Genomic DNA, 25030 nt, shown 5'->3' with positions numbered 1-25030 from the left:
CCAGCCGGCTCCCTGCAGAAGCCCTGAGGCCCAGAGAAGGTTAAGCTGCCGAGGAAGCCCCAGCCACTCTGGGGAAGGGAGAACTGCTTCCGTGAAACACTGCTCCCACCAACCCAGAAGCTCCGGGCAATGACTGCTGGGGGGAGCCCGTGAGGACGGACAAGAGGGCAGGGTGAGCAGCCAAGAGAACAGGCTGGCCCTGCTTACGGCTTCGGGCCCAGCGACTTCAAATGGAAGGCAAGGCTTCAGCTGGACCCCACACAGCCTCAGCTGATGCGCAGCAGGATCTGACCGGTGCAGTCACCACCAGTAGCTTCGTGAGACCCTAGGCCAAGGCGACCCCAGAGGAAGCAATGGTGTGACCTACGCTCAGAGCCTGTGTGCAGGCTCGCGGGCTGCTGCATTCCCAGGGAGGCTGGCCAGGCCTCACCCCTCACACGCTGCTGTGTTCACTCTGACTCTGCAGAAGGGCCACGGATTAACTGTTCACCACTGTCAGCAGGCAGCAGGATCTCAGTAAGAAAAGGGACAGATGGTCCTTCTGCTCGGCACAGAAAACAGGTGCCTGCCGCAGACAAGGGCTGGGCTCACGGTCCAGCCCCTCCGCGCTCACTCTGTGCCCTGTGTCCTGAGCCCTGCCCCCACCAGCCTAAAACCTACAGGCTTCATCTTCAAAACCAGACCAGAAGCTCCCAAACTTAGAAATTTCAGCACAGGGCACAGCTGTCTGCAGTTATCCACGCAACTATGGAAATAAAGCACAAATCTAACATTTGCTGGCCAAGTTCCAGAACATCCAAAAAAAAAAAAAAAAAAAGCACATCCCTAAAACAAGCATCACGAAGGAAACATGTACATAAGTATGTTCTAGGTTCTGCCCTGGCAAAGCAGCCAACCTGCCATTAACAGAACATTAGGTACAGCAATGGTGCACAGGGTCAGGCCCAGCGAAGGGGCCTGAGGTTCCTGTGGGCAAAGCAGGGGAGGAAGATGGCGGGTGGGGTGGAAGACCAGGCAAGAAGGAAGCACTCTGCAGAGGACGGAAGCTGAGAGCAGGGTGGCTGGAAGGCTACACAACGTCCGTGGGAGGCCGCCTGGTGGACAGACGGGGCAGCTCCAGGAGAAAAGGCAGGAAAGAGACAGTGTGGGCTGTCTTTACGGCACAACAACCTGCAGTGCTGGAGCAAGTACAAAACAGGACCCCTGGTTAAGAGGGAGAAGGAAGCAGCGGCAGGACAGAAGCAGGTACCGAAGTGACCACAGGACTGGAGGCTGGGACACTGCCCAGGCCCCAGGGCCCAGGAGACAAGCAAGGGCCACAGCATCGGGGCTGCAGAGCCAGGCGTGACAGCTGACACGAGGTCCTCCGTGCACAAAGGGAAGGAAGCGGGTTCAGAGGCTGTGAGAAACAGAGTGCAAATCAGAGCCAATGGGAGGACGAGTCTCTGCAGGGGTGAGGAGAGGAAAGGAAGAGGGTAGTGAGGCCAGGGGACGCCCAAGTCCAGCGCAAGCCAGAGGCCTGGGCCAGGGCCGCTGGGCTGCAGACAGACCGTGGAGGCCCCGGGCCCAGAAAAGGTGTGGGGATGTGTGGGCACCCAAGGCAGACAGGCGGCACATGCTGAAGGATATCAGGAGGCCCAGAACGCAGGTGCCCGGGGCTTAGAGACTCAGAGCAAACCAAGGGGGAGAGCAAAAGACCCAAACGGGACCACCTGCCTTCTCCAAGAGAGGCCAGAGGAGGAGGTCTCGCCCTGGTAGACAAGACCAGGCATCCAGAAGCCAGGGGAGACAGGAACTAGCAGGGGCAGACACACCCCCCTTGCCTGTGTGGAGAACACCTGGAAAGCTCAGAAACACTGGAGCTTTATGAATCCCATGCAAAGCCACCATCCTACTCCCTGCCTCGCCACCCTGCAGCCACAGCCACTCGTGTGTGTGTCTGTGGCCGCCTCGACTGCAGGTCTACTCAGGAGCAGAGGCGAGCCCAGCACACCCCACCTGGAAGGACCGTCTGGTGAGAAGCGGGAGTGTTCAATACTCACAGGAACAATAAGCCCTTGCCAAGTCAATAAATTAGCTTCATCAACCTGGATGTTACGGAAGTTTTTCATTCCACATTTGCGGATCTCTTCAAGCTCCTGTTGATTAACAAAGCATAAAGGGGTGTCAAACAGGGGAAAACACCACACATTAAGATCCCTCCTGACTCCCTCAAAGCAAACCAGGGGACAACACCGCCAATGACAAAGTCTGCGAGCGAAGACAGCTCTCGCCTGATCTAGCTACGGGGACGTGGAGCTTCCGTGGTGCCCTCCTGGAGGCCCCTGCCTGCACCCGTACCCCAGACCAAGTCGGCCCCCACCTGGGTGAACCCTCTCAACAGGCCGGGGAAGACTGTGCTCCTGCAGAGGCACTACCCTCCTCTCTGGGTGAGTCACCAAGTCTCAGCCCCTGCTTGGGCAGATATGGAGCAGGGCTAACCCAGGATGCTAACAACCTGACTTCTTCCAACCGGGCTCTGCTACGGGCTGACTGCGCACGGAACACTAAGAATGCAAAGATGAGTAAAATGCGACTAGCGGTACAGCAGAGGTAAACGCATCCCCACAAAGCTTTCTGCCTGTCCTTGCTAGTGTCATTTCAGAAGACTCAGTCCGAGCACAGGCACACGGCAGAGACCGTTCCAGGCTGCGATGGGGAGGGGACAAGAAACCTTCACCGCTGCAAAACAGGAGCAACAAGACCCAGAGCTGCGGACAAGGAGGGGCCCCGTCACGAGCCAAGGCCCCCGCAAACATGAGGGTGTTACCTAAACCAGCCGGTGAGGCAAATGCCACTTCAACCCCAAACCACAAGCACTGTGACAAATTACTCCACAACGCTGCCTGAGCTGTCTTTGAACTTGACTGCCACTCACTGTAACTGTGGACCAGCCTGACATTTCACTGCGAGTGAACTTGCAGCTGGTGTGCTGTAACCCAGGCAGCATAGCCTGCACCCTCCCACCCGTGCACTGGCACCACCAACATTCCTCCATGCTGGACACCTGGAGTGTCACACCCAGCCTCCTGTCCAGGGGCAGGACCGCACCCCCAACACCTCTAAGTGTCCTCTTTTCGGCAACCTGAGCACTGCCCAGCGGAGGCCTACCTCCTCTGCCCAGCGCCCTCCCCACACCCCCTCCAGAAGGGGAAGGGCCCCTCTCGCAGTGCTGAGGCTCAGAATGGCAGGTAGGCGCCCACCAGCCCCGTCAGGCCCACAAGGTCCTCCACACCCTACAGTCCCATCACACAGCAGTCTGTAAGACACACTGGGGCTAGACAGCACGGAAGGAACAGTTCCTGAGGAAAGGGGCGGGGCAGGGCAGACCCAGTGTTGCAGGTGCTGGGTTGTAGGATTGAGAAATGTCTGGCCCCAAGGAGGAGAGTACATTAATGGGACACCTCCAAAAAGTAGTCAGGACACACTGGTTTCACGGCAGGTGACAGGCACTGAACCTCTTCCCACAGGGTGTCACTGCTGTCAGCCCTAGATGCCTTCCACAATCACCTGGACCTGGGCCCAGCCCTCAAATCCTGGGCCAGCAAGTATGGGTACAGCCTAAACATGGAACTTTTTCTTTCTTTTTGTTCAGGTTTATGGATTTGAAAGGCAGAATGACAGAGCAAGAAAAAGCAGGAGAGAGGGAGAGAGAGAGAGCGAGAGAGCGAGAGAGCGCGCGCGCACGCACAAGCTTCCATTCGCTGGTTCATTCCCCAAACAGCTGCAACAGCCAAGGCCAGGCCAGGCCAAAGCCAGAAACTCCATAAAAGGTCTCCTATGTGGGCTGCACGTCCTTGGTCATCACTTGCTGTTTCCAGGTGAATCAGCAGGTAACTGGACTGGCACTCCAATATGGGATGCAGGTATCAGAAGTGGTGGCTTAGCTGGCGCCATGGCTCAACAGGCTAATCCTCCGCCTTGCGGCACCGGCAACCCGGGTTCTAGTCCCGGTCAGGGCACCGGATTCTGTCCCGGTTGCCCCTCTTCCAGGCCAGCTCTCTGCTGTGGCCCGGGAGTGCAGTGGAGGATGGCCCAAGTGCTTGGGCCCTGCACCCCATGGGAGACCAGGAGAAGCACCTGGCTCCTGCCTTGGGATCAGCGTGGTGTGCCGGCCGCGGCAGCCATTGGAGGGTGAACCAACGGCCAAAGGAAGACCTTTCTCTCTGTCTCTCTCTCTGTCCACTCTGCCTGTCCAAAAAAAAAAAAAAAAAAAAAAAAGTGGTGGCTTAACCCATCGTGTTAACATTGTACCACGTTGCCTGCCCTGAACATGGGGATTTTTAACAAGCTACACAGCCAGAGGAGGCACTGCCAGGCGCTAGCAACAGGGGCTGTGACTCCCAGCAGGGGGCCTTGTTTCCTGAGCCTGCAGGAGAGAAAGCAGGCATGCAAGGGCTACCTGCCATCCTCCTGCTACTGCCCAGGGCTCACTGGGAACACTCCCCAGGGGATTATAAATCCTGGGCAGACCCACACTAAGTCCCCATCCCCAACCAGGCCAGGTTTTGTGAAGACAGGGATCAGGATGCCCCACGACTGCAGGACCTAACACAGAGGTCCCCAAATATCTGCCTAATGACCAGGTGAGTGAGCAAGTGGGAAGCTGGGGTTTGGGAGGAGAAAAAAATTGTCCTAGGATGAAAAAGATTTTCTATAAATGTAGTATCAAAGTTGTATTTTGGGGGCTGGTGCTGTGAGGCGGCAGGTTAACCCACTGGCTACAGCATAGGCATCCCATAGGGGTACCAGTTCAAGTACTGGATGCTCCACTTTCTGATCCTGGCCCAGTCCCGGCAGTTGAGGCCATTTGGAGAGTGAACCAGCAGATGGAAGAGATCTCTGTGTGTAACTCTTTCAAAATAAATAAATCTTTAAAAAACAAGGGCCGGCGCTGTGGCGTAGCAGGTGTAGCCGCCGCCTGCAGGGCTGGCATCCCATATAGGTACTGGTTAGCGTCCTGGCTGCTCCCCCTCTGATCCAGCTCTCTGCTAGGGCCAGGTGGAAGGGAGGAGCCAGGAGTTTCATTCAGTTTTCCCACTGGGTGAGTGAGGGGACCAAGCACTTGGGCCAATTTTCGCTGCTTTTCCCAGGAGCACTAGCAGAAGCTGAACCAGCCACAATAAATAAATCTTTAAAAATAAAATTTTTTTTAAAAAAGGAAATATTAGAAAACGACACTCAATGTTTGTGGGAGAAAATAACTTTTTAAAAAAGATTTGTTTTATTTATTTGAAACAGTTACAGAGAGAGGTAGAGAGAGATGTCTTCCATCCACTCATTCACTCCCGCAAATGGCCACAACAGTCGGAGCTGAGCTGATCTGAAGCCAGGAGCCAGGAGCTTCTTCCAGGTCTCCCACACATGGGCACAGGGGCCCAAGGACTTGGGGTAAATACCACTGCTTTCTCAGACCATAGCAAAGAGCTGGATCGGAAGTGGAGCAGCAGGGACTCAAATTGGTGTCCACACAGGATGTTGGTGCTGCAGGCCAGGGTTTTAGGTCACTGTGCCACAGTACCAGTCCCAAGAAAATAAGTTTAAAAAAAATCTAAATAGGGGGCCAGCACCATAACACAGCAGGTTAAGCTGCCATTTGCAATACCAGCATTCACATCACAGCGTCAATTTTGAGTCCTGGCTGCTCCATTTCTGATCCAGCTCCCTGCTAATGCACCTTGGAAAGCAGAAGACAGCCCAAAAAGTACTTGGGCCCCTGCCACCCATGGGAGAGACAGGGATGGCGTTTCTGGCTCCTGGCTTTGGTTGTGGCGGAGCTAATCAGCAGATGGAAGATCTCTTTCTCTATGTCACTCTGCACCTTTCAGATAAATAATGCATCTTTTTCAATCTAAATATACTTTTTTTTTTTTTTTTTGACAGGCAGAGTGGACAGGGAGAGAGAGACAGAGAGAAAGGTCTTCCTTTTCCGTTGGTTCAACCCCCAGTGGCCATTGCAGCTGGCGCGCTGCAGCCAGTGCACCGCGCTGATCCGAAGCCAAGAGCCAGGTGCTTCTCCTGGTCTCCCATGTGGGTGCAGGGCCCAAGGACCTGGGCCATCCTCCACTGCCTTCCCGGGCCACAGCAGAGAGCTGGACTGGAAGAGGAGCAACCAGGACAGAATCCGGCGCCCCGACTGGGACTAGAATCTGAGGTGCCAGCGCCACAGGCAGAGGATTAGCCTATTGAGCCGCGGTGCCGGCCAATCTAAATATACTTTTGTGGCATCATAAATCCACATACCAACAATATAAAGTACAGGTGATAAACACAACATTAAGTTTCACAAGAATTACAAAAATATGACAAGATGAGGCTCAACTATAACAGCACAGGAAAACACTAACTTGCTCAAGAGAAAGGAGAGGAAGCGGTGAGCACTGTGGGTAGGCGTGCAGGGAGGGTGCTGAAGGGTGCTTTGGCATCAGGGAGATACACAAAGATGAAAGCTAATGAGGGGCCGGCACTGTGGTGCAGTGGATCAAAACCCTGGCATCCCATATGGGAACTGGCATCCCATATAGGTGCCAGTTTGAGTCCCAGCTATTCCACTGTGGCCTGGGAAAGCAGTAGAAGATGGCCCAAATCCTTGGGCCCCTGCACCCATGTGGGAGACCCGGAAGAAGCTCCTGGCTCCTGACTTTCGATCGGCTCAGCTCCAGCCATTGCAGCCATCTGGGGAGTGAATCAGCTGATGGAAGACACCTCTCTCCCTCCCTCCCTCCCACTCTCTCTCTCTCTCTCTCTACCTCTTTCAAATAAACAAAAATAAATCTTAAAAAAAAAAAAAAAAAAAAAAAGCTGGTGAGCCTAAACCATACCCGTCCTGGCCAGAGAACAGAAGGGCAAGCTGATATTAGACTACGGTTATCAGATACAATCTTAACTTACCTTGCACTGTCAAGGCCTGCTCACCACCCTCCCCCACCTCTCTGCATACAATTCTAACCAATAACCAGGAACAGAAGAGTGAAAAACTGAAACAAGCTAACAAATCAGCCCTTTCTTCTTCATCCCACAGCAGTAGAGAATTTCCTAACAGGACCCCTCACTTGAGCATCCGGAGCCCTGCCCATGAGACAGATGCCAGGCACTGTAACACCACCCCACCCAGTTTCCCAACGTCCTCTAGAGCCTCGGCTGACAGCCACTGGCACTATCAGTGGCCAGGATGCTAAAAGTCCATTGCACAAGTCAGCCCTGCAGGCGGGAACTGTTCAGCCCAAAATGCCAATCATGCCTCCACCCACGGAAACAAAGCAGAGAACATGGACTAATTATTCAGAGAAAAGACAGGTTCCCCATGAAGATCTGAGCCCCAAAAAGGCATGATGACGACACAAAGCTTCAAAATGGCAAACACTCAAGTGAAATCGTGCCCCTGAGAATAGTCCTAGTACCAAAGCCCTGGGGGAGGAAGGCAAAGAAATCAATGTAAGTTCAGAGTTTGAATTCAAAAGAATATTAATGAATGATGGGTAAAAAGAATGAAAACAGGAGAGAGAAGAGGAAGGGCAAGAGTGCGGGTGGGAGGGAGGGTATGGTGGGAAGAATCACTATGTTCCTCACGTATTTATGAAATGCATGATGTTGTATACCTTAAATAAAAGGTTTCTGGGGAAAAAACATGATGGAAGGATCCAACAAATGAGACCCAAAGAGGGCCCAGCTCTAGAAGAACGTGAAGACGGAAGCCAAGAACATAGAGCTTACCAAATAGGCTCCCCCAAAGGCTTGTTTCGGTTCCACTTGGTGCAGGAGGCAGCTCCAGGTCAGCTGCTCAGGGCTGATGGCGCAACGCTGACAGCCCAAGGAGAGCTCCAAGGAAAGAACCAGCCAGCTTGTGCGTCCCCTCCCCTGGTCCCAGCCAGGCCAAGCAGCACAGCCACAAGAGAACAGCAGTCCTAAAAACGAGGTCCTTTCTGAGCCCGGCAGTAGACTTCAGCAGAGGGAGGGGTGCTGCCCAGCTCTTCCAAAGAGAAACAGCCCATACCCCAAACCCCAGCCCAGGGAGCTGCAGGCCTACGCGAGGCAATGTGCGCAGTGGAGCAGAAAGGGACCACCACCCAGGAGCTCTGCCAGCAGCAACAGGAGAGCTGCAGCCAGCTGCCCCAAGTCCTGAGAGGGGGCAGGAGAGCAGGTGGCCGCTGGGCGTGCCCAGCACTGCGTGGGTGAGCAAAGCAGTCCCAAAAAGTATGTCTGTCCTTCTGTCTCTCTCTCTCTCCCATTTTTTAATGGGTCTGTGACAGGGCCTAGAAAATTACTGCTCAAAACCTCCCTGGGTATGGGCCAGTACTGTGGCCCAGTGGGTTAAGCTGCCACCTCCAGTGCCAGCATCCCACATGGGAGCTGGTTCGAGTCCCGCATACACCACTTTTGATCCAGCTCCCTGCTAACATGCTGGGAAAGCAGTGAAAGATGACCCAAATGCTTGGGCCCCTGTACCCATGTGGGAGACCTGGATGAATTTCTAAGCTCCTGGCTTCAGCTTAGCCCAGTCCCAGCCATTGCAGCCATTCGAGGAGTAAACCAGAGGATAGAAGATCTCTCCCAGTGGATGAAAGATCTCTCTCTTCGTCTTTCCTTCTAACTCTGCCTTTCTAATAAATTAACAAAACAAAACAAAGCAACACTTCCCAGAAATCACAACACCAGATCAGGATTGAGAATCTCTCAGGAGCCAACAATTTTTAACAGGTTTTTGGTCATGGCGCTCTTTAAGGAACCCATAAGAACTCGATGACTCTTCCCCCTAAAAACATGCAGGAACCACATCCAACGAATCCCAGCCAAGAACCATGATGCAGCCCAAGCGAGCAGTGTGCCCTGCGCCACCACACTGACCTGGTGATTTCTTCCCTCAACGCCCTTTCTCAGGATGGCTCCTGGAACGACCTTCCCGACTGCCCTGTCTTCATAGAACTCTCTCAAATGTCTTCTAAGAAGCCCCTGAGCCTGGCTACAAATGACGCTCAGTTCTCTCAACAGCCAGCAGGTTACTCACGGAGAAGACAGATGAGTGGAGGGTGGATCCAACAGCCCCAGGGAGACTGCTTGAACGGCTGGAGAACCAGCAGCTGCAGTCAGCCCAGTGGGTATCAAACAGAAGCAGTCAAGTATTACTCACCAGGGAAAGGGGCAAACACTCTTGGAACACGGGAAGGGCTCAGCGCGGCCTCGACACCATCCAGCCCAGGTACAGAATGAAATTCTTCAGAAGACGCAGTGAACACCTGACTTGGGTCCAAGTTAAGGACTTGCCAGCCTTAACTCCTCAGCTGGCACAGGATGTGAGCCAGCAGGGTTAGCTGGCCCAGGTTTGTGCCAGGTCTCATGTCTGCTGTGCGGTTCAGAAGCAGCTCCGCCAGCCCAGGCTGAAGACCATGTCAGACGGAGGCTGCTCAGGATAGCACAAATGCAAGGACCAAGTCCTGCCAGCAACAACCAAAAGGGCCAAGGACTTCTGGCCTGGAGATTCAAAGGTCATACCACACTGCCTTCAGATATCAAAGGTTTCACCTGCCAAAGACAGTGTCGAACTTCTACATGAGAAAAGTCAGCAGCAGCAGGGCCAGGAAGTCACTGGTTATCCCAGATGGCTTTTGGCCCTGTGTCAGAACCTTCTAGCATTTAATGGCACATCCACGTGGCTCAAGCCCCCTGATCAAGGGGAGCAGGCTGCCCTATCACTCCATATAAAATGGGTGGAGAAGAATGGCAGCCATTAGGCGGGCCTGTCAGACAGTTCCCACCAGAGGGGCAGGCATTTGGTGCAGCAGTTAAAAGGTACTTGCAGGGACGGCGCTGTGGCGGAGTCGGCTAGCGCTCCACCTGCAGTGTCGGCATCCCATGTGGACACCAGTTTGTGTCTCGTCTGCTCCACTTCCAATCCAGCTCTCTGCTAATGACCTGGGAAAGCAAAAGATGGCCCAAGTGCTTGGCCTTTGCACCCAGAAGAAGCTCCTGGCTCCAGATCGTCCCAACTTGGGCTGTTGCAGCTATTTGGGGAGTGGAAGACCATTTTTTCTATCTATCTCTCTGTAACTCTACCTCTAAAATAAATAAACCTGTGGCGCAGCAGGTTAATGCCCTGGCCTGCAGTGCAGGCATCCCATATGAGTGCTGGTTCGAGACCCGGCTGCTCCACTTCTGATCTAGCTCTCTGCTATGGCCTGGGAAAGCAGTGGAAGATGGCCCAAGTCCTTGGGCCCCTGCACCTGCTGGGAAGACCCAGAAGAAGCTCCTGGCTCCATATCAGCACAGCTCTGGCCATTACGACCAACTGGGGAGTGAACCAGCAGATGGAAGACTTCTCTCTCTCTATCTGCCTCTCCTTATCTCTCTGTATAACTCTGACTTTCAAATAAATAAATCTTAAAAATAAATAAAACAAATAAAAACAAAATCATTACAAGGTACCTGGGATATGCCCATACCTAAGTGCCTGGGTTCAAGTCCCAGATCCACTTCTGATTCCACCTTCCCACTAATGGGCACCCTGGGAGATACCAGGTGATGGCTCAAGCAGCTTGGTCCCTGCCACCACATGGGAGACTTGGATTGAGTTCTGGGATCCTCGTGTCAGCCTTGTCTAGCCTCAGATGTTGCAGACATTTGGGGAGTAGACCAATGGATGCAAGATCTCTGTTTCTGTCTGCCTTTCAAATAAAATAAAAACAAATAAAAATGTTAAAAAAGAAACCAACCACCAGAGGCCCTCCTGAGTCTATTCCAAAGTGAATGCCACAGGAGGTGAGCAGATGCACAGAGGGACAACCCGTCACACAGTGAACAAGCATATCCAGTGCCATCACGTTACACTGGGCAAACTGGACAAGGTCCTTGGGTTCCCGAAGGAACCACAGAAGGGAAAGCTTCACGCCGCCTTCTCGGCTGCTGAGGATGGATGAAAGGAGCTGCGCTACGATGCCCTAGAAGCTTGCAGGACAGGGAGAGGAACTACCAGACAGGGAAGCTTGGGCGCGGACACATCGAAGGAAGAAACCACAATCAGGGAGGCAGCAAGGGAACGAGTTTGGAGTGTACGACAGCACCAGGGGACTGTCAGTGTCAGGTCAGGACTCTCAATCAGGCACACTCTGATCCCCAAGAGGGGCTAGGTAATGTCCCTAGGCAACGAAGGAGAAGGCAAGGGGGAGAGACTGGCAGGCACCGTGTCCTTACTTGGAACCTACTGTATCAACCGCCAAAGCAGGCTGCGCACCTGTGTCTGGGACATGCTGCCCTGGTGACCGTGACCTGTACCCCTACTTAAGAACCACCGTGCTCACAGCACACAAGCTTCCTCCTCTCACCCCCTTCCCCAATTTATTTGAAAAACAATGACAGAGGAAGAATCAGGGAACTTCCATCTTATGTTTCCCTCTCCAAATCCAAATGCCTGTAATAGCCAGGGCTGGGTCAGGTTGAAGCCAGGAGCCAGAAACTCCACCCAGGTCTCCCATATTGGTGTCAGGGACCCAAATACTTGGGCTGCCATGGCGGTCTCCCCAGGCGCATCAGCAGGAAGCTGGATCAAAAGCAGAGGAGCCAGGACTTAAACTGGCACCCTGACATGGTGCCCAGACAGCTTGACATACTGCGCTGAAGGCCAGCCCCCACCCAGTCTTCTAGCAAGGAAGAAATCGGGGCCCTGTGTGTCACTGCTACAAGCTCTGAACCAACTGAGCTCGGGCCATGGAAGCAAGGGAAAAAATGCCTCTAACTGCAACAAGGCTGCGGTCACAGAAATCCAGAAGTTGTCTTGAATCTTCTTCTTTTTTTTTTTTAAGATTTATTTATTTGAGGGCCAGCGCCGCAGCTCACTGGGCTAATCCTCCGCCTTGCGGTGCCGGCACACCAGGGTCTAGTCCCGGTCGGGGCACCGGATTCTGTCCCGGTTGCCCCTCTTCCAGGCCAGCTCTCTGCTGTGGCCAGGGAGTGCAGTGGAGGATGGCCCAAGTGCTTGGGCCCTGCACCCCATGGGAGACCAGGAGAAGCACCTGGCTCCTGCCATCAGATCAGCGCAGTGCGCCGGTCGCAGCGCGCCAACCGCGGCGGCCATTGGAGGGTGAACCAACGGCAAAAGGAAGACGTTTCTCTCTGTCTCTCTCTCTCACTGTCCACTCTGCCTGTCAAAAAAAAAAAAAGATTTATTTATTTGAGAGTCAGAGTTGTACAGAGAGAGGAGGAGAGGCGGGGGGGCGGAGGGTGGTCTTCCATCAGATGGTTCACTCCTCAGTTGGTCACAATGACCAGAGCTGCACTGATCTGAAGCCAGGAGCCAGGAGCTTCTTCCAGGTCTCCCAGGTGGGTGCAGGGGCCCAAGGACTTGGGCCATCTTCCACTGCTTTCCCAGGCCATAGCAGAGAGCTGGATCGGAAGTGGAACAGCTGGGACTCGAATCAGCACCCATCAGGGATGCTGGCATTACAAGTGGCGACTTTACCCACTATGCCACAGCACCGGCTCCAATTTTTTTTTCTCTTATTGCTTACCTTAGTGTTACCTGTTCTGAAGGTTCTTAGAGGCAATAAGATCAGAATATTCCAATTTTCAACATTAACTTTAGATATCAGACAGACACAGAAATGATGTTTTTGGTGTAGGTGGCTGCTTCCCTGACTGCCAGATCACCAGGAGACTAGAAGAGCAAAGCCCTGTGGGGAGCCACTGCTTGGGACACCCACATCCCGTATCACCATGCCTGAGTTCAAGTTCAGGTACCACTCCCAATTCCAGCTTCCTGCTAATGCACTCCCTAGGATGTGGTAGCAGGTGACAGCTCAAATAGTTGGGTACCTGGCACCCACGTGGTAGACCTGGATTGAAATGCTGGCTCCCGGCTTTAGCCAGGTCCAGTCTCAGGTACTGCGGGCCTTTGGGGAGTGAATCAGTGGATGTGAACTCTGTCTCCTTATTTACTTCTCAGATTTAAAAAAAAAAGGGCCGAGGCCGCTGAAGTCAGACGGGCTGAGGCTCCACCCTGGCCCCATCCTTCATTCCACCTGTCTTACCTAAAAAATTGTACAGGAGCCAGCACCATGGCGTAGTGGGCTAAGCCTCCACCTGCAGTGCCAGCATCCCATATGGGTGCCAGTTTGTGTCCTGGCTACTCCTCTTCCAATACAGCTCTCTGCTATGGCCTGGGAAAGCTGCACCCGAGTGAACCAGTGGATGAAAGACCTTTCTGTCCCTGATTCTGCCTTTAAATAAATAAATAAAATCTTTGAAAAAAACTTGTACATAATCCTCCACATAGGACTCTACACCTGGAAAGGCAACAGATGATAAATAGTCCAAGCACTTGGGCCCCTGACACCCCCGTGTGAGACCCAGATGGAGTTCCTGGCTCCTGGCTCCAGCCTGGCCCAGATCTGACTGATGTGGCCACCTGCAAAGTGAACCAATGGGTGGAAGATTTCTGTCTCTCCCTCTCTCTCTCTGAAGCTCTGTCTTTCAAATAAATACATAGATCTTTTAAAAAACTATCTGGCACACCTCAAAGGTATTCAATTCATGTCACTTTCATTCCTTTCCAGAACTGTATCGCATTTCTTAAAATCTTAGATGATGTCAAGACATCAACAAACATCCTCTATTCCACGTAACAAGACATAAACATGTGGTGTCAACAGCCTATACCAGAACTCAGGTGGTCTTAATTTAGGAAGGACTATGTTTCTGATTAGCACAAAGCTCTCACAACTGATCTGAAATACAAGGCTACCAGCACACCAGCAGCGGACTCCTCTCTAGGGCACCCTTTTTGTGTCATCACCTCCAGGATTCCAACCAAGACCAGAGACACAGAGCTGCTAGGGAAGAAAGTCAGGGCAGGAGGAGCAGCTGATTACAACAACCCTCTCCACTGCTGACAGTTCCCAGCACGAGGGACGTGAGCGGAGCCTCACCACACCCCCGAAACGGGCAAGGCAGGCCTACTGGCCCCGAAGTGCAGTTGATAAGATCAACATTCAGGAAGGCCCAGGTCACTGAACTTGCACAGAACAGCCCAGGACTAGAACCAGAGCTGAAACTTCTCTTCTACGAATATTTGAGCCACGCAGCGGGTTACACGTCCACAGGAAACAGTCCACGCTGGTGCTGCTTCCCATGCAGGATACCGGGGAGGGGGGTGGACGGACGGACGGACGGACGGACCAAGCCTGCTCTGAAAGCGTACATCCCGACGTGAGCATGCCGGAAGCAGGGACACATGCAGTATTCTCCCTAACCCATCACGGCTAGGTATCAAGCTTCTGGGCCCCTCCCGCCCAGAATGTGGCAGATGGAGCCAGGGGTCTGCCTTCAGTCAGAGTACCACTATCAAATATCACCTTCACAACCAACAGGGAGTTAACCACTTGAAACAAATAAATCAACTACTTTATTAAATATAACTCCTTTGGCTTTGGCTCATTAATAGAGAGTGGCTGTTTCTTTGAGTCAACATTTGGGCAATGAGTTAACCATAGAAACTAAGGAAACATAGTGGTTTAGGGCCAAGTCTTGGTATGTTCTGTGTTGGTACTGATTAAATAAGGAAAAGATTTAAGGTGCAATAAATAACGATTATATTTTTTTAAAAAATAAAAATTTGAAACAGCTACTCCCTGCTTTTGCGTGACTGTCAAAGCAACTAATTTGTACAGAAATGCAAACTTTCCAAGCTTGCATGAGACAACTGCTGGCAATAATACTGAACCATGGTTTAACACGAGCCAGCTCAATGCAAGTCTAAACCCGGGTATCAGAGCCCTGGGCCGCAAACTCTCGTTTCAACCAAGCCTCCGCCAAGCGGGAGGAAGCCAGGCCCACACACAACCCCTCCCACAGGTCACAGTGTGCGGACTGACACTCCTGCCTGGTCACCACCACGGCTGACACACTCAGTCAGCGTCAGTATGCTGTGGGGTTGTTTTACCATCCTCTTTCTAGAAAGTAGGACACAAGGCTCAAACTGACAACACAAATGAGTCAAAGGCAGAAATCAACAAGAGACCCCAAGGCCGTGGGAAGAGGACACAAGAGAAGCCTCAGCAGAGGCTTAAACACAGGCACTCTGCCCCCTACCCCTCCTGCCCCGCTGCAGCCACAAGCATGGCCAAGCTCTCTTGCCAGCTCCTGGAACGTGTCTCTGCCTCCCTCTGAACATGGGTGTGTGTCTGGCATTCCGGGGCTTCTCACACTCTAGAGTCCAGTGCCCCACCAGGCTGACAGCTCCTCGAGGGCTGGAGCGTCAAGCTCTTCAAACCCATCCACAGCAGAACCAGGGACACCAAGGGAACAGCCGGCGCCAAACACGCAGAGCCCCTTCTGGGAGCCCGGCTGGAGTGGGCATTCACAAAGCGCTGCACCAAGGGCTCGGAGGCACAGCTGCTGGGTTCCGCTGCAGCCTCCCCCCCCCAAAGCACACACAACACTGCCACGCCACATGCACAGGCTTTGACAGCAGCGACTGCTGAGGCTGCAAATGAGCCTGCTGGGCTGGGCACTGTCAAAACACCATCTCCTCCACTATGCTAAGAAGGCGAGCCAAAGTCTGACAAGACAATGGAGGGCAGAGAGCTACGATCAACACGGCCATGCAGCTGCCAAAACAGGGTGAAACCCAGGCAGCCCCCTAACCTGCAGTGAATCCTCCCACTCCCCGCCCTGTCACACCAGAAGAACCAAGAGCAGCCGTGTAACAGCAGGAGCATGACCCTGGGAGCACCGACGCCTGGCAGTGGGTGCCGCTGGCCTCAGCCGCCTCACCTACAAATGGACACCGACCCTGCATCCTCTCTCCAGGCCCCCTGCCAGTTCTGGAAATCTAGAAAGACTGGAGCAAGGGCCAGGAGAAGAAACGGAACAGCCACCAAAAGCAACTTTCTGCTCCAAGGCTGAAAAAGACAGAAAGCAACAATATTACTTCTGGGACTGCAACTACTTCAGCAAGAATTGTCTCCACCTTCGCCCAGCACCCTAGCTCAGCACTCTCTGGTGCCTTCCACAGCACCTGTGCTCATCTTTGGACACCATGACATCACTGCACCAGGACAGAAGAGAAAACATACAGGAAGATCCTGAAACACTTCCAAGACATTCTGAACGCAAGAGTTTTGCAATTTTGTTGGACAAAGTAAACGTTTTTTCCTAAAGATTTACTTTTTTTTTTTTTTTTTTTGACAGGCAGAGTGGACAATGAGAGAGAGACAGAGAAAAAGGTCTTCCTTTTTGCAGTTGGTTCACCCTCCAATGGCCGCCGCGGTAGGCGCGCTGCGTTCCGATGGCAGGAGCCAGGTGCTTCTCCTGGTCTCCCATGGGGTGCAGGGTCCAAGCACTTGGGCCATCCTCCACTGTACTCCCTGGCCACAGCAGAGAGCTGGCCTGGAAGAGGGGCAACCGGGACAGGATCGGTGCCCCGACCGGGACTAGAACCCGGTGTGCCGGCGCCGCAAGGTGGAGGATTAGCCTACTGAGCCGCGGCGCCGGCCAAAGATTTACTTTTTGAAACTCAGAGTTATGGGCGGGCCGACAGGGAGGATTATGGGAGGGGGAGGGGGAGGGGGGGAGAGAGGCAGGAGGGGGAAGGGGAGAGAGGCAGGAGGGGGAGAGAGAGATAGGCCATCCGTTCGCTAGTTCACTCCCCACATGGCCATAATGGCAGGGGCTGCGTCAGGCCAAAGCCAGGTCTCAGGAGCTTCTTGGTCTCCCATGTGGGTAGCAGGAGCCCAAGCACTGGTACCATCCTCTGCCGCTTTTCCCAGGCCATTAGCAGGGATCTGAATTGGAAGCGGAGCAGCCAGGACACGAACTGGCACCCAAAAGGATGTCGGCACTGCAGGCAGTGGCCCCAAAGGTAAATATTTTTAAACAAAGAAACCCTCACACAGCAGCCCCAGAAACTCTTCCCTGCCAGGTACAAAGCAGGGCAGGTGAGCAAAGCCCCCACAGCACTGAGGTCACGCCTACCCTGACCCCATCCTCTCAGCATCATCTCCCTTCACTCCTCCCAACCCTCTGCTGCTGGGCGGCTCCCCTCCCGCGTAGGACACAGCTTGTCCACTCCCAGCAGCAGCTCCCAGCAGCTCCCAGCTGTCCTCAGAGGCCCAGGACTCAAACTCCAGGCCCTGAGCTCTTCATACCTCTGCCCTGCCCCAGATGAAAGTCCCTTTCCTCCCACTTTGCTCCTGTGGGGCAGAGAAAGGTTCATCTAAGTCTCCCAAGAACAGACAGGCTGGGCTGGCTACCAGAGACACACAGGCCCAGCACCCAAGGGGCCTGCCACCTCTCTCCTGGACACCGCAGCTGAACCCTCACAGCTGCGGGGCAGCTCTCTGCCACCTATATTTACAAGTATCAGCTCTGTCCTCTGTGGAGAGGTGGCTCCTCCAGGGGCTGGCCTCCAGGAGGGACTGCTAGTTCTGGGGGAGCCAGGTGTGCTTGACAGGCCAGCCCAGGCTAAAACCAGGCCAGCTCCCCAGGGCTTCTGGAAAGCGCCTCGGGAGCTGGCCTAACTAAACCCAAGGAAGGGACAGCACAAGGTCAGAAGCCAGCGTTCTACTGTTCCCGGGGCTCCTCAGAGGACTGCCCACAGCCATCCAAGGGATGAGAGACTCCACCCCACTGGCCACCAGGTCTCTTTCCCATTCAATGACTGAAACCCCAATCATTGTTTAAAAGCCTGGCCAAAGGGCCGGCGCCGTGGCTCACTCGGTTAAACCTCCGCCTGGCCTGCGGCGCCGGGTTCTAGTCCCAGTTGCTCCTCTTCCAGTCCAGCTCTCTGCTGTGGCCCGGGAGGGCAGCAGAGGATGGCTCAGGTGCTTGGGCCCCTGCACCCAATGGGAGACCAGGAGGAAGCACCTGGTTCCTGGCTTCAGATCGGCGAAGCGCCAGCCATAGCGGCCATTTGGGGAGTGAACCAACAGAAGGAAGACCTTTCTCTCTGTCTCTCTCTGTCTACAACTCCACCTGTCCAAAAAAAAAAAAAAGCCAGGCCAAGAAGCTGTCGCTGTGGCACAGCGGGTTAAAATCCTGGCCTGCAGTGCCAGCAATCCCATATGTGCACTGATTCCAGCCCAGCTGCTTCGCTTCACTTCCAATCCAGCTCCCAACTAAAGTACCTGGGAAAGCAGAGGAGGACGGCCCAAGTCTTTTGGCTCTTGCTCCTGGCTTCAGTGGCCATCTGGGGAGTGAACCAGCAGATGGAAGACCTCTCTCTCTCTCTGTCTCTACCTCTCTCTGTAACTCTTTCAAATAAATAAAATAATTCTTTAAAAAAAAAAAAGATTTGAGGTACAGTTAGAGAGGAGAGAGAGAGAAAGATCTTTCATCTGCTGGTTCACTCCCCAAATGGCCGCAAAGGCCGGAGCTGAGCCAATACAATGCTAGGAGCTTCTTCCAGGCTCCCACATGAGTGTATGGGCCCAAGCGCTTAGGCCATCTTACACCGCTTTCCGAGGCACATTAGCAGAGAGCCGGATCAAAAGAGGAGCAGCCAGGACACGAAAGGGAGCCTATATGGGATGCTGACACTGTAGGCAGAGGTCAGCTACTATGGTACAACGCCAGCCCCCGGCGTGGACACTTCAATCTGGGGTCTGAGCCTCAGTCCCTCCCTGCTCCGTCTGGTCCCCATCTCTGAGCGCAGGGCCTACCTGGACGCATCTCTCCCTGACTCCTCTCGGGCTCCACACACTCTCTGATGCACCAGCAGTTAGGAATTTGGAATGTGCAAAGGACAGGATGACTGCCGAGGAAGCCGATGGAGGGGTCTTCCCATAGATGGGAGAGAAGCAGAGCACGGTTCAGAAGAACGTGATAGGTGGCGAGAGCCGGACTCCCTGGGTCTCCCCTTGGACAACTGGGTAGAGAAACTAGACCACTAACTCAGACAAGACAGGAGCAGTGAAGGCCCCCGGAGTCAGGAGGTGAGCTTGGACTTGGAAGGCTACAGGTCTCTGCGCCATTCCAATGCTCTCGGGGCAGCTGGATACCAGAGTTTGGGTGCAGGGGCAACGTCACTGTGTTCTCAATACTTTAATTCCTAATTTACTGCTGCAGCAAAAGACCCAGAAATGCCTCTTGAACATTTAGAAATACTTTCAAATAGAAGAATACTTTCAAGTGATGTACTATAATAAAAGCTAAATCAATAGCCTCTTTTTATATATTTTTAAAAAGATTATTTATCTGAAAGTCAGATATACACAGAGATAGAAGGAGAGGCAGAGAGAGAGAGAGAGAGAGATCTTCCATCCTCTGGTTCACTCCCCAGTTGGCTGCCACTGCTGGATCTGAGTAAATACAAAGCCAGGAGCTTCTTCCAGGTCTCCCACGCAGGTACAGAGGCCCACGGACGTGGACCATCTTCCACTGCTTTTCCAGGCCATAGCAGAGAGCTGGATCGGAAGTGGAGCAGCCGGGTCCCGAACCAGCACCCATATGGGATGCCACATTGCAGGCAGTGGCTTTATTCACTTCGCCACAGCTCCAGCCCCAAGCCTCTTGCCCCCACCTCAAGATTTATTTTATTCAAAAAGGCAGAGCTACAGAGAGAGAAAGAGATATACAGAGAGAGAGGTCCTCCATCAGTTGATCCACTCCCCAAATGGCTGCAACAGCCAGGGCTGATCAGATTGAAGCCAGGAGCCTGAAACGCCATGGAGGCCTCCCACACAGGTGGCAGGGCTCCTTGGGGCATTTTTTGCTTCCCCAGGTGCATTAGCTGAGAGCTGGATTGGAATTGGAGCAACAGAAACACAACCTTTCACCCACGTGGGATGCTGGCACTTTAAGTTGAAACTTGACCCATTACACTACCATGCCAGGCCACCTCTAAATTCTTTCACTAAAGAAATGTTTACAAGCAGTATCATTAAGGAAGTCTAAATTAATCCAAACTTATAGGAATGCATGAACTTAGTAGGAAAGATGCAATGCTTACCCCAGTTCCCCAAGCCCCAAAATCTATTCCCAAAATGGATTCTGGCCACATACATTGGCATATCATCACATGTAAAATTCCCCTCACCTCCTGACACAACTACAGGACACACTCATTGCTCTATTATGTTAATTACCCAACCTCAGAGAATATAAACCTGTACTCAAGAACAAACTAGTTCAGTGCTTAGTACAATGAATTCCAAGGAATGAACTGTTATTTAGCCATTCCTCCTGCTACTCACATGTGACTCAAGACTCAGGACACCAATATGTATTTCTGAGCGAACATTATTTAAATAGCATTAAAAGGACGCTACAAATCTCAATTCCTTATCTATACAGCATGCCATAATAACTAATAAACCGTGCCCTCCCTCCCTCCAAATCCACACATTTCCCATCTGAGAAAAGCCGTTCTGAGACGCTACTCAGCCAGAGGGCCCTTGGCGGCAACGTGTCCAGCGGGGTCGCAGAGATGACCAGACAAGGATGTGCCTTCCCAAGCACCACACACAGGTTTCCTTTCTGGCTTCTGTATCTATTTCTCTCCCTCCCGGGCCCCTCTTTGCCCCCAACAGAGGCAGTGGCTACAATCCACTTGTTGCCACCACTGCTGAATTAGCTGCTTCCAAATTAAAACGTATTTATTTCCTGTTTTATTAACATTGTAATTCCTAAAAGGGCTCTGAAAGAGGTGAATCCATTTGGCAAATGTTTTTTGAAATTAAAACTTTACCATACTCACTTTGCCTAAAATAACTTCCCAGCCTGACACATGCAAATCATGCTACTTTTAATAATCTATCTACAGTTTCTACAGACACTCCCTATGGAGCGTCCTGGGAAAGATTTCTTGGGGAAACTCAAGTTCTTTAAGAGGTCATTAGTCTGATAATTCAACATCTGTTTGATTATTATGTCTAAAGGCATTGTTCTAGGAAATAAGCTCCAATTTTTCACCATCAAAATCCCTTTTATTTCCACTCCATGAACTGAAAGACTGTTGGTTAACCCTGCTGATTAACCTGCATCAATAATTTTTATTTCTGGGCTGGTGTTGTGGTATAGCAGGTAAAGCCACCTGTGACTCCGGCATCCCACACAGGCACCAGTCTGAGTCCTGGCTGCTCCAGTTTCTATCTAACTCCCTGTTAATGCCCTTGGAAAAGCAGCGGAGGAAGTTCAAGTGCTTGGGCCCCTGCTACCCACGTGGGAGACCTGGAAGAAGCTCCTGGCTTCTAGCTTGCAGCCATCTGGGGAGTGAACCAGCATACCATAGACTTTCAAAGAAAACAATCTTTTAAAAATTTTTTAAAAATAATTTATATTTCGGCCGGCGCCGTGGCTCAACAGGCTAATCCTCCGCCTTGCGGCGCCGGCACACCGGGTTCTAGTCCCGGTCGGGGCACCGATCCTGTCCCGGTTGCCCCTCTTCCAGGCCAGCTCTCTGCTGTGGCCAGGGAGTGCAGTGGAGGATGGCCCAAGTGTTTGGGCTCTGCACCCCATGGGAGACCAGGAGAAGCACCTGGCTCCTGCCATCGGATCAGCGCGGTGCGCCGGCCGCAGCGCGCTACCGCGGCGGCCATTAGAGGGTGAACCAACGGCAAAAGGAAGACCTTTCTCTCTGTCTCTCTCTCTCTCTGTCCACTCTGCCTGTCAAAAATAAAAATAAAAATAATAATAATAATAATTTATATTTCTATGTTAAGTTTTTTAAAAATATATATATTTATTTATTTGAAAAGCAAAGCAATAGAAGCAGGGGAAGAGACAGGGAGAGAGGTCTTCCCTCTGCTGGTCCATTCCCCAAATGGCCACAATAGCCAAGTGTGGGCCAGGCCAAAGCCAGGAAACCAGGAACTCCCTCTGTATCTCCCACATGGTGCAGGGGTCCAAATTCTTGGGTCATCATTAGCTGCCTTCCCAGGCACACTAGCAGGGAGCTGAACGGGAAGCAGAGCAGCTGGAACTTGCCAAGTGCTCTGATACAGCATGCCAGCATCAGGTTCACCCGCTATGCCACATGCTCATCCCCCTTTCAACTTTTTTAAAGTATGGGAGCTCACACACTGACTCTCCAAGACAACATAAAACCCCAGTGAACTGAAGGAATTCCCACCCACAACTTGTGAAACTAGACACACTCCTGAATGCAGAAAAGGAGGCAAGGTGACAAGGGGCGTGGAACCAGAGCCAGGGAGGTTTTGGTCTTATCTCTCCCCCACTACTGTCTGCTATTTCACTTCTCAACCTATCTGAACCTCACAATTTCTTCATTTGTGAAAACAAAGGTGACAATACATTCACTCTGAGCACTTAGTGAACTTTACCTCTTTTTTTCTGAGCTCCATTTTTTTTTTTTTTTTTTTTTTGAAACAGAAATCATTTAAATACCATAGTAAGTCCCCTCTCAGACCCCTGAGAGCCGGGGGATTCCAAACTGGGTCAAATGGCTGAATTAGGGGGATACCAGGATGAACTAGGTCAAGACTCCTGCCCTTCAGGAACTCAGAACTCAGGCAGGAAAGGCAAGTCTGTAACACAAATCAGATCACCAGGAGGGTTCAAAGAGAAACATAAAGAAAGTCCTGTGGTCACTGAAGGAGGAAACAACTCATTTTGAAGGTGGGTGGTGGTGAGGGTGGGGGCTCCCAGAGTGGCTGCATTAGAGTCCAGCCTAAGGACTGGCCTGAAAGTGACCAGGCAGCCACTTTCAGGAACAGCAGCAGCACCCGGCACAGCAAGTGAGCACCAGCCGGAGGCTTTGGTTTGGGGTCAGGCAAAACTGAGCCGGATCACAGCTTTCTCTCCCTAACTAGGAAAACTGGGACAGGCCAACAAATCTGCCTTGACTTTTCTCATTAAGGAACATGGGGAGCACAAGGTCGACGTCACTGAACGTGATCACCAACTACAGAAGGCCACACCGTACATGCCGGGGGAGATGGAGGGTGCCGTGTCCAGGTGCCCAGGGGAGGACACCAAAAGCCAGCGTGGGTGAGGCCGAACACACTGCTTTTCAGGCAGTCTTAAGGACCGGCCTGCCCAGTAAGAGGTTAGGATTAACTTCTGAGGTCACTAAACTCACAGAGGTCTTTGTTAAAGCGAAAGGGTCAAATATTTGCGGGGGGGGGGGGGGGGGGGCGGCACTCTGGTGCCCATAAAGAGAAGGTTCGATGCAGAGCGCTGGGGAGGGCACCTGGGAGACACAGGTATGGTTGCCAGTCATCTCAGTGAGATGAGCAAGCAACGCATGCACGCGAGACATTTATTCCCGAAGTTCAAGCCCCAGGGCTTCCCGACGACTGCATCGGGAGTAGGATGGCGGATGGCGGGGTCTGCACTCTCCCGAGCTCCCTCTGCGCCCACTAACACTCCGGTTTTACAAAGAGTTAACCGTCCTCCCTGGCCCTCGGGGAACAAAAGACGGAGGCGCACTCTCACTCAGCCAGAGAGGGCCGAAAGGCTGGGACCCCCCCCAAGCCCAACCACGGGTCTGCCCAGGACCACACGCTGTTTTCCCTTTCGGGTCTTCTTTTTTATTATTGATTTTTTTAATCATTTCCGGTCCTGTGCACCCCCTACAGCCGAATCACAAACGTGGGCGGGGGGCGGTGGGATCTCACCGCCCCCCGCCCCGACCCCGGCCCAAGAACTCAGCCCATTTCACAGCTGTGAGGTCTCACCGAAGGAGAGCCCCTTAGCGAGCAGGCAACCCGGCCGCACTGAAGATCCAAAGTACGTGTACCAAGTTGTTGTTGTTGTTTTTTTTTTTTTCTAAATAAACTTTGGCCCGGTTTGATTCCAACGGCTCAAGCCAACCACCTCCCTCCCTGCCCCCACCCCAACCCCCCCCAAAAATGCCATTTTGCTTCCTGGGGGAGGGGGGGGAGACCGTGATGACTAAGAGGTGGACAGGGAAGCAACCAGGGAGGGGGCAGAACCGCACGGCGAGCAGGGCGCCCACCCCACGCCTTCCCGGAGCTGGAACTTGCCCCGGTGTGGTCCCGCAGTCACAAGGAGACAGCGCGCTGGGACCCAGCGCAATCTTCACCGGAAAACCGACAACCTGACCTTAACTTTGGCAGCGCGGCCGCCTCCTTCCGTCCCCGGTCCGAGCACACACGCACCCCCCCACCCCTTCCCGGGCCGCCCAAGCCGGTCTCCCAGCCCAGAGCGTGGCGGCCCGGGGCGCGGCGGCTCGGGCCCTCGGCCGGGGCCTCCCGCCGCGGGCGCCCGGTTTGGGGCCTTCCTGACCCGGCACCCGCCATGAGCGGCGCCCCCGGCCCGGTCCGCGGCCTCCGCGAGGGAGCTGGGGCAGGCGGGGAAGACGCCACGCTGGACCCGGGGAACCACGTCGGCGTGGACGCCCCCAACCCCCGAGGGCCAAACCGAGCAGCCGGCGGCGGCGGCGGCGGCTCCCCGCGCGGCCTGGCGCTCCCGCCCAGGCTGCGGCCTAGGCGTCCCCGTTACCTCCCACAACCCGCGAGCGCCGGGGGGGGGGGGGGGCAGCCGGCAGGGGCCACGCAGGGCAGCAGGCCGGGGGGAGACGCCCCCCCGAGGGACCCAGGCCCGCCGTGGGGGCCGGGGGCCCGGGGCGCCGCTCCCCGCCCGGCCGGCGCCGGAGAATGGCTTTTACCTTCATCAGCCTCCTGCTAGCCGCCATCTTGGACCTGGTGCTGCTGCTTTCCCAGAATGCATCGAGGCCGGCCGGGCGGCCGGAGCCCCCGCACTTCCTGGGCGGGGGCGGGGCGCGCGGGGCGGGGCGCGCGGACAAGCGCCTACTGTGTGCGGGTCGCGCCGCTGCGCCCGGCTGGCCGAGGCCGGGACGCGCTGCCCATCGCGAGCCGTGCCTGGCGCATAGTAGGTGCGTGTAACAAGTCGGTTGCATGTGGTGCGGACCTGCTTTGCCCCGGGCCCTGACGAAGGAAGGAGTCAGAAGAAATGGGGTAAATAATAATAATAGCCCGAGCAGAGGAGCTGGTAGGCTCCAGGCAGAAAGATAAGGAAGTGGAAATGCTGATTCCCTGATGTTCTCAGTCGGTGCCTGTGTAGA

The 25030-nt window shown here is 53.6% G+C and overlaps 1 protein-coding gene across 1 annotated transcript in view; it reads right to left on the bottom strand.

Moving 5' to 3' along the window:
* UBE2L3 (ubiquitin conjugating enzyme E2 L3) overlaps positions 1–24690 on the bottom strand; it is a 48683-nt gene extending 23993 nt beyond the window's left edge. Inside the window, exons 1-2 of the mRNA XM_062182178.1 lie at positions 24614–24690; positions 2043–2138 (exon numbers count right to left, since the gene is read on the bottom strand). Coding sequence (XP_062038162.1) covers positions 2043–2138; positions 24614–24640 — 123 coding nt within the window. The 5' untranslated portion in view covers positions 24641–24690. The remainder of the gene's footprint in view (positions 1–2042; positions 2139–24613) is intronic.
* Between the last annotated feature and the right edge of the window lie 340 nt (positions 24691–25030).

Source organism: Lepus europaeus, chromosome 23 (assembly GCF_033115175.1).
Source record: "Lepus europaeus isolate LE1 chromosome 23, mLepTim1.pri, whole genome shotgun sequence".
NCBI lineage: Eukaryota > Metazoa > Chordata > Mammalia > Lagomorpha > Leporidae > Lepus > Lepus europaeus.
This window is presented reverse-complemented; position numbering and strand designations above follow the sequence as displayed.